Source organism: Pollachius pollachius (assembly GCF_949987615.1).
Source record: "Pollachius pollachius genome assembly, chromosome: 3".
In the NCBI taxonomy this organism is placed as follows: Eukaryota; Metazoa; Chordata; class Actinopteri; order Gadiformes; family Gadidae; genus Pollachius; species Pollachius pollachius.
The window spans coordinates 32,092,128-32,102,127 of NC_136936.1; the positions used below are offsets into that span (position 1 = coordinate 32,092,128).

Consider the following 10,000-nt stretch of genomic DNA (forward strand, 5'->3'; position numbering starts at 1 on the left):
CCTCATAAAACCACCATTATATGTTATAGGTATATTATGTTATAGGTAGTAAGACGGGTGTAGGATATACAGAATAGCATTAGAATTAGACAGTTAATGAATTAAAAGGAGCACTGGCCATCTGGAATTGAGTTAGAATTAAGAGCAGCCCTAAAATGTACAGATCAACAGGAAGAAGAATTGATATGTACATAGAATATACAGTGCCATTGCTGTCCTTCTCAACTGTCAGGTTCCCTGTGGCCTCATGTGAGAGCTAAGGCAGGTGAGCAGAGGGCCGTGATGAGGCCATAGTCTGACTCAATACCCACAGCATACACACCGTTAGCAAAAACAATATTGATTTAGTGTTTCTTTAAGCTGTCAGGCGACAAGGCAGCCCTGATGTGAGCCCCACGCCCACGGCCAGCAGAACAGGGTTCTACATTCAACACGTAGCTATGCTGTGTGCGAGGCTGGCTGAGGGTTTGAACATGAGCTAGTGCTGTGTATCATGGCCTGCTTGGCAGCGTGCAGCTGGCGGCTGAGCCGGAATTGCTGACTGACTGGCGATCAGATAAGCGGCTGGGTGCAGGCAGCAGCAGTGAACAGCAGCAGCGTTAATGTTTGCTCTGGGCTTTGTGTTCACACTGACAAAAGGGAGACGTGCGCGGTTTTCGCTAAAGGCAATTCATAACGATGGCGTTGAGCGCTATTGTTTAGCCAAACCCCGCCACTGTTGGACCACACCAACCGCCTCTCTGTCCGGCTCTTCCCTCACTCGTGTTTGTTTGTGAGCATGTGTTTTTTGTTCCTTTGGCGGTATTATGCAGCAGATAGAGAGGGAGAGAAAAGGAGAGGTTGGGGAGACAGAGAGAGTATAGGTCTGATGTGTGCATGTCCTTTTCTTTGTGGTTGCCTTTCTTTTTTTGAATGATACATTTAATTGATATTGCCCTTAATAAATTATTCCAGTAATCTTCTATTCTATATTTCCCCTCCCCCATCTCCCTTCTCCTCTCTCCTTCCTATCTCCTCCCATCTCTTCGCCTCTCCTCTGTGCTCATCCTCCACTGCTCCTCTCTCCTCTCTCCCCTCTCCTCCCTCCTTCTCCCCTCTCCTCCTCATCCTCCTCTCTCCCCTCTCCTCCCTCCTTCTCCCCTCTCCTCCTCATCCTCCTCTCTCCCCTCTCCTCCCTCCTTCTCCCCTCTCCTCCTCATCCTCCTCTCTCCTCTCTCCCCTCTCCTCCCTCCTTCTCCCCTCTCCTCCTCATCCTCCTCTCTCCTCTCTCCCCTCTCCTCTCTCCTCTCTCCCCTCTCCTCCTCATCCTCCTCTCTCCCCTCTCCTCCCTCCTTCTCCCCTCTCCTCCTCATCCTCCTCTCTCCTCCTCCTCTCCAGCTGGGTGGGCTATGAGTACCCTGAGTTCCAGGGCCAGCAGTTCATCCTGGAGAAGGGAGACTACCCCCGCTACGAGGCCTGGAGCGGAAACAGCGGCTACAGGACCGAGCATCTGCTCTCTTTCAGGCCCATCAAGTCCGCTGTGAGCCCCCCCTTTAAATATATATATATATATATATATATATATATCTATATATATATATATACGCATCTATAAATCAATAATAATAATGAAATAAATGGTTGCCCAATCTCCCGTAAGACAAATCAACAAGGAGGGAGTAGGACACACGGGTTCACAATACATTTCAGAGTCATTGTTTGGTAGATGTTCAATAATTAAACATGAACATGGCCCGCTCCTCACCAATCCACAATAATTCCCACCTTTACATCTTTGTGACCATTGTATCTCTCTCTCTCTCTCAATCTCTCTCCCTCTCTCTCCCTCCCTCTCCCTCTCTCAACCCACAGAACCACAGTGACAGCAAGGTCACCCTGTACGAGTGCGAGGACTTCCAGGGTCGCAAGTTTGAGATGTGCGATGACTACCCTTCCCTGCAGGCCATGGGCTGGTGCAGCAAGGAGGTGGCCTCCATTAAGGTCAACTCTGGAGCGTAAGCATACCATAGAGGACCGTCTCTCTCTCTCTCTCTCTCTCTCTCTCTCTCTCTCTCTCTCTGTCTCTCTCTCTCTCTGTCTCCCTCTGCCTATCATATTTCTGTCCTTCTCTTCCGCTAATCCCCTCCCATGATTACTATTCAAACACGCAACCTTTTCATTAGTGATGGCTACTGATTTCACTGATCCCACATCTTACCACCGGTCGAACTCTCTCACCCCCTACCTCCTTCTCCCTCTCTCCAGCTGGGTGGCCTACCAGTTCCCCGGTTACCGTGGATACCAGTACATCATGGAGAGGGACAGGCACCAGGGCGAGTACAGGCACTACAATGAGTACAGCACCCAGGCTCACACCAACCAGGTGCAGTCCATCCGCAGGATCCAGCACTAAAGCCCTTCGACTCCACCCAGCCCGACACCACCCCCCACCCCTCCACCTCCGGGCCCGGTGCCCACCCCAGGCCCACCGGCACACTGAAGAGCGGGCGGCCTGGCTATCCTTCTCTCTATTGCATATTGTATTGATCTTACCTTCTGCTGCTAGCTTGCGCTCGCATTCATGGCAATAAAGGCTTTTCTTCAAAATGGAGACTGAAACATGACTGGTCTGTCGTTTCGTCATTACTTGTGGCTAGGGGGATTCGAGAGTCAGCCAAAAGGTTCTGGGTTAAATTCCCAGTGTCCATGGGCCTATAGGCATCTGTAGGTTTTGACCTTTATAGCTTTGCCTTAATGGCTTCAGTTATTAATGAGTCATTCTCAATTAAAGTGTCTTCTAAATGGCTTAATAATAGTAACACATCAAACTTCGATGGCATTGTGCAGAGTGTCCATTGTAAGGATATATTTTAGGATTCAAGATGCTGCCAAATTAAAAACTGTTCTAATCGTTCTGACTCTCGGCCTGCTGCCAGTTGGTTTTGATTTTTTGTCATTTTGCTACTAGCCGCATTTTTTGCATATACTTTCCAAATATTGTTCAAACGTTTTTCAAATTATGTGTAATGTAGGCCTGCTTTATTCTGAAAGGGATATTGCGAGGCTGCATTTAGATAGTTCTAGCGTCTATGTATTCCATCTCGGTCGCCTGTTACACGCCGCGTACAGCAATACACACGCAAATGCAACCTGACCACAACACGATGCTTATGAATGAATCACTATAAGCGCACCATATTCCTCTCAAAACTCTATACGTTTACCTCCTGCCTGCGGCCCAAGTCATGCCTGGCAGCGGTCTGTGTGCTCGTGTACCTGACTTCGGTTCAACAACATCCTTGAGCAAATCCGTCCGTTTGTTTACTAGCGGCCTCCTCACCAGGACGTGGAGCTCCGTGTTGGAGACACACACCTACTCACCTGTCACGAGCCTTGGAGCGACGATCCCACACCCAAACCAGGATCTTTTAATGAATGTTCAACCAAACACACCTTTCTCAAATACACATTCCTGTGGCTGTGACTGATTAAAACGACGCAGCGAGAGCAGCCAGCAGTCAGGCCGTAGGACTACAGACGTCAGGATGCTGCTGTCAGTGACTCCAGCTCACCCGATCTCAGGTACGTTTACAAACCAAAATAGTTTCAGAGTAGATATCCTTTATTAACACACTAACAATCACATTTTTATTAATAATGTAACAATGTATTTGTATTTTTGGAGTAAGGATTTTTGGGATAAGGATTATTATGATGGGTTGCTATTTCTTAATATTAAAGAAATAGCAACCAAACAAAAAATCATTTTATTTTAATTGCTAGGTCTATTTTTATAAACGTAATCCCAATGAGCTATGCTTCAATGCATATTTATTAAAGTAAATGAATTAGGCTAGTGTTTGTGATCATTGAGACTTGTTGTCAGAAGGCTGGGCGACTACCATGAGGATCATGCCGATACAATCTAGCTTTCGAGGCTTGTTTTAAGTTGCCTGCGACTGTATTTGAACACAGGCAGCTAAAGCAAGTCTGGTATGCCAGAGACACACCTACTTGGATCTGTCAGTCAGCGAGATCACACAGCGAGAGACATCAGACTGCACCAGAGCTCCAGTCCACCAGGGCCCACGTCTACTGAGACACTACAGAACCACTACAGAACCACTACGCGTGGTTCTAGGATGAATCTAGATAATGTGGCACTTAACTAAATGTATTATAGACTCATTTTTCGATGGAGTAGGCATTTAGTCCTTTAGTTGGAGTCAGGGGCGTAGGAATGAGTTTAACATTGGGGGGGCCACATATCGGAAACCTGACAGATCCGTTAATGGTTTGAACAGAAATATGTCATAAATTAACTGCACTGAAAAAATTCACAAATATATTTTATTCTACTTAAAAGATACATTTGCAAATGTAAAGAAAAACACATTTTGCATGGCAGTAATGAACTGATGAATATCAAATCAATTCTTTAATTGCTCAATCATCCAGTTTTTTAGAATAAGAAGCGGTGACAAGACGCTGTGTTGCGCTTTCATAATAAAATAAAATCTTTTTCTCCCCCCGGTAAAAATTTTAGGTGGGACAAATGCGCTTGTTTCCAATATTGGAGGGGACACGTCCCCCCCGCCCCCCCCCCGGTTCCTACGCCTTTGGTTGGAGAAAACGTTATTCTTTCTTTACTTTTACATTTTGGTTGACCTACATTCAAACGCATGTAATAATTAATATAACCTGACCTTTATTCTAAATCAAGTTTGCATGAAAAACAAACTGAGCCTGCAGCACATAGGTCTACAATTTCCACACAATGTCTACAATGTCTCGAGTCTGAGGAAGGATAAGAACATACATGAGTCTTTCTTTAGGCCCTGAAGCTCCGAGCAGGCCGCCACGGAGACGGCTTGCTGCGGATAAAAGGGACACCGCAGGTTGAGACCCATTGCACGTACCCTCCTCTGCGATTGCGTGAGAGGAGCGATCTTTCCTGACCAGGAGGGCACAGGAGGACCTGCGGGTATAGACCAATCAGCGTGGACCGCCGCACCCTCCCTGAGACGATTTGGTAAAACCCTCTAGTCAGGGAGCGACTCAGCGACACTTTACTACATAGTTACTTCTACTGCTACTGATCATCTGAAACGGATCACTCGAGAAACATAAGCAATGAAGCACACACAAGCAGGCCTAGGAAGAACGACACTTCTCAGTTAAATAAGCCTGGACATTAAAATATTTTTCAATGTGGAAACTGGATATAAAAAAAAGCCAAGGAAGAAGATCAATTTAGTTTTAATCGGTTTAGTGTTTAAACAGTAAACGATGAAACAGCAGCAAATAGGCCTAGTGTCCTAGGTTAACGATATGATACATGGTCCAAGCTATGTCCCCGCTTATTCAGTCGTATCGTACTTCATTAAATTCACTGTTTATGCGCATGTATCATTAAAACATCGTTTTCTTTAAGCAAAACATTGTGGAATAATACCATCCTCGCTATAACACGGTCTGGGAATACCGGGAATCTGCCGACAGTCACGAGGCCCCAATAAACGCGTTTCAGCGACGGTTCAGCGTGGTCCGTGGGCCCGCTGTGTCAGGGCCTTCAGCAGCCCCTGTGACCTTTGACCTTTGTTTAGCCACTTGGCCTGTGGGAACATTGGGAAAACAATGGCTCCTTTTTCCATTATTATACTGACAAGGCATCATGTAAGCTAACGCAATTTTTTTGAATATTTTTTTTTCTGATAAATATTATCATTATTATAATAATTTATTGTATCGGCCAATTGCTGTTAATGTAATTTCAGGAACAAATTAATGAAAATTGTACCAGTTTTTTTGTCCTAACATGTCTGTATGCTTACAATAAAATAATACAATCACATTTGGTTTATATGCTTCGTTTTTTGTGCTGCACATTCAAATCGTGTTGAATACAGACGATTTTGTATCCCTCTTATTCACAAGGAGTGTGAAAGCAAGGATTTGTGCGTCCGTTCATAGTTGTTCTGATATTACATGCTAAGCAATATAAGAAACTTTTTTCTTTTTGCATAATAAGTCATCCACGTCCTCCCACGTGTGGTCGTGTGGGCACATCCACGACGACGCGAGGTCCTGCTGTTACAATAAGCCCATCCTGCCTTATTAAAGCTATATAACACTATATATATAACCTTAAACACACAAACAGACGGACCAAATGTTCTGTTTTCTCATGCGCACTGGGGCGTGTATTTAAGGTAAATATGCTTTTTACCCCCAACATGAAACGAGTCTTTGTTGTTTGCCGAGAGGTAAAGAGGTGGAAAAGTGAGCAGGATCTGAACTGGTTTCCATGTCAAACACTTCAATTCACCATAGAAACGGAGATCTTAACGCGGAAACTTTATTAAACTGTGATGGCGCATTGATAAGGCCCAATCCTATCGGCTCTTTTTATTGTGAGCACCGGGCGCCCTGACAGAGGTAAATTGCTCTTTTAATTAAAGCAATGCACCAGGGGAAATTGCTGTCTGAATATTGTCTCAGAGATGGGGGCCAGTGACAGTTGCCTAGAAACTTCCATCTGTCCACCGCCTTTATTCCAGATCTCAGTTATGAGATAAAGTTTAATAAAAATCTTTACCCACCACCACCGAAATGAAATCCCAGCCGTCGTGAGCATCCCAACACAATGAGACAGGACTGCGGAGGACAGCTCATGTTCAACATGTATCTCTCAGGTTGGTCCTCTTGTTCACATTATGGGCTCATACAGCTTTTATTCTCCTGAAATAGAGGAAGAGAGGGTTTAGCCGAGGTCCTCTGTCCCTGATTCGCTGGTCCCACCTCACGGGTTTGTTCGTTCCATTCTGAAAGCTCGTCTCCTCTTTGTCGGAAATCGGATATCCTTTTTCCTGGACGCGTTTCCTGAGGCTGGAGCCTCAAGCCGCAGGGAGAGAGGAGCCTAGAATACCATTTTAGAGGAGACTCAATATGAGGAAAGAGGATTAGGAAAAAACCTGAAGACCAACACTTTTATCTTATTTTATTATAGGCCCTACTTTTATAATTGCAGTTATTTTTTATTTTCTCTGTGTTAGATAATAGGTGATATCTTTTTGATGGTATTGACCATTTGTTTATTTTTATTTTAGACCCGACAGAGAATCTGTTGAAGGAAAGCAAAGGAACGCCCTGGGCTCCGATCAACACCGGAGTCCAGAAAGGTAAGCGATAAATAAGTTTGACTGTTGGCCTCAATAAGGACAGCTGCATGTTACTTAATATTTTTGAATCAATACATTACATGATTAATGTAGCCTATGTTAAAACAATCAAAGCACAATCGATGATGATAATACTTATATTTTTACTATTAATAATACTACTTCTATTATTAATAGTTATTAAAAGTAGGCTAATAGTTATTATTATTATTATTATTATTATTATTATTATTATTATTATTATTATTATCATTATTATTATTATTATTATTAATAATAATAGTAGGCCAAATATAAGTAGGCCTAATATTAATAATAATACAAATAATCTCAACAATATTAATCATAATATTAGGCTAATACAAATTATAATAATATTAAGTATTAAAAAAACAATAATAACAATATACGAATAATGCACTTAGTAAGGAAAATCCTAGGCCTGATAAAGGAAATGTTTCGGCCTAATCAGCGGATAATCGATTTATTGAAAACGGAATTAATCGAACGTTGATGACATGCGTCATGGATCTGTTCGGACCTCTTCAGGGTCATTTAATCTCCTAAAGGTTTAGGGACTTTCTCTTTCACTTTCTCTTCTTCCTACAGTAGTGGGTAATAGAGGTATTATGGAAGTTATGTGCTCGTGTTAACACATCCCGCTGATGAACAGGCCCTAAGCCTCTTCTGATCCATGGCCCTCTGTGAGGCTGCGTTCTGACCTCTTCGCCCCGTGTTTCGCCCTGCAGGCAGCGGGCAGATCCAGCTTTGGCAGTTCCTCCTGGAGCTGCTGTCGGACAGCGGCAACATGGCGTGCATCGCGTGGGAGGGCACCAACGGCGAGTTCAAGCTCATGGACCCCGACGAGGTGGCGCGGCGATGGGGGGAGCGCAAGAGCAAGCCCAACATGAACTACGACAAGCTGAGCCGAGCGCTGCGCTACTACTACGACAAAAACATCATGACCAAGGTGCACGGCAAGCGTTACGCCTACAAGTTCGACTTCCATGGCCTGGCGCAGGTGTGCCAGCCGTCAACCACGGAGCAGGCCATCTACAAGTTCCAGAGTAACTTCGCTCCGATGCCCTTCTCCGGGATCTCCAAGCTGAACCTCGTTGCCCCCGGCATGGGACCCGGGTCCGGGTTCTCGTACTGGGCGGGCTCGCCCCCCGCGGCGCTGTACCACAGCCACAGCCTGCCGCCCCCCGCAGGGCCCTTCGGACCCGTGTCCGCCGCGCACATCAGCTGCGTCAACAGCATCAGCGGCCTCTCCAACGGGCACTACAACTGACTGACCCCGCAGCGAGACTACTGGGAGCACCAGGTGGTTCGGTTTGATTTGATTTGATCGAATGAAGAACACTATCGACGTTTAGGATAGGTTTTGTACCCTATAATGCATGTGAGGATAAATCAAGAGTTTGTTAATCAGGCCCGTTTTCCGCTCATTGAACAAATATAGATAACATTGGCTAACGTAGAAAGAGCATTGTCAGGTCGTGACGCCTTACCTGTCTTCATCCTTCGTAATTATCCTTTATCCTCGTGTATTGCGAGGTTTGATGTGCACACCATCCCATCATTACTGCATTATTAGCGCCCTCCCATGGTTCACTTCGTTAGGCTAAACACATTTATTGGAATAAGATTTCTTCCTGATTTTGAATGAATACCAATTCGTCTCAACTATCCATCCACTTCATGTTTTAAAAACATCTAATTCGCAAAATATGAAATGTTAGTCTTATAAGACATTGCGGTAATACAATGTGAACGGCCGAATTAATGAACTAATTGAAACGTAAATTAATTAGTAGCTGGCAGGTAGGCCTATACTTTATATGGCCGAGGTTGAATCTGAAACATGTTATGTGGTCGATTAGGATTACAATGTAGGCCTATTTATTTTTTGGAAATACAGCAGGACAGCGTGCTGTAAGATGTGATTTGCCCTAGAGACCATTTAAAATAAACGTTTTATTTACCCAACGATGAAGCAGCTCTGGAGATCTCTGTGAATCTTTTGTGAATTCAGAAAAGTGAAATCCTTTAATGTGGATGCATCTATTGTAGACCACAATAATTAATTTGCTTTACTTCATTGAAGAGTGAAGGTTTTGGACTACCAAGGTATGCATGAGGCTTATTACGGAGATCTGTGTGAAGGAAACATTACCAGGCCTGAAGGCATGCGAGATGAGGCAAAGGTTATTATTATAAATTATTGTGGAAACGGTCTACAGAGAAGGATCTATGGTTAAGTGTTAGTCTAGACATCATAAATGATTGTTTGGCTCATTAAGCATGGCGCAAACTGTATTATTGGATGTCACCGGCTTGAGGAACGAGTCGGTGAGTGGACATCGACTGGTTTGAGGTTCCATGTCTGGGAAAAGATTCCTTTGTTAACCACAAGGGGTCAATATAACTCTTCTAATAGAGACCGTCCATAGAGGGACAAATGCGCTTCTATGAAAGTAAACTCAGCTATCGACTTAAATGACCTTACATGCCCAAAATACACAATATTTTATCAAAATTATGTGTTCTCCTTAAAGGTCCCATGGCATGCTACTTTATGGATGCTTTAATATGGATATTAGTAGGCCCCAAATACAGTATTTGAAGACGTTCACGGAGTTCAGCCGTGGTGCTGAATTACAGCCGAGCCAGTCGCACATTGAGCTTTCCCCAAATGCTCCGTTTCGGTGTCTGTAGTTTTAATGCAAATGAGGAGGACAGAGGCGGGTCAAGGAGGAGGGTGGGGGTGTGGCCCTGAGCAGCTTGCAGCCAAGGTACCTTGCGCTCTGTTTCCAGTGTATGTATTGCAATGGCGAGGC

General features: G+C 44.4%; 2 protein-coding genes across 2 annotated transcripts in view; both read left to right on the plus strand.

Annotated features, from left to right (window-relative positions):
* The window catches only part of cryba2b (crystallin, beta A2b), a gene marked incomplete at both ends in the record, with an annotated part of 2,586 nt that extends 194 nt beyond the window's left edge, over positions 1-2,392 (plus strand). Inside the window, 3 exons of the mRNA XM_079731376.1 lie at positions 1,378-1,519; positions 1,852-1,994; positions 2,245-2,392. Of these exons, the coding sequence (XP_079587502.1) occupies positions 1,378-1,519; positions 1,852-1,994; positions 2,245-2,392 (433 nt within the window). The remainder of the gene's footprint in view (positions 1-1,377; positions 1,520-1,851; positions 1,995-2,244) is intronic.
* A 4,090-nt stretch (positions 2,393-6,482) lies between these two features.
* fev (FEV transcription factor, ETS family member) lies at positions 6,483-9,051 on the plus strand (the record flags this gene model as incomplete). The annotated part of the gene is given in 6 exon segments (XM_079733012.1): positions 6,483-6,522; positions 6,525-6,576; positions 6,578-6,606; positions 6,609-6,674; positions 7,089-7,160; positions 7,910-9,051. Coding segments are annotated over 6 exon segments (801 nt in total). The 3' UTR covers positions 8,452-9,051.
* Between the last annotated feature and the right edge of the window lie 949 nt (positions 9,052-10,000).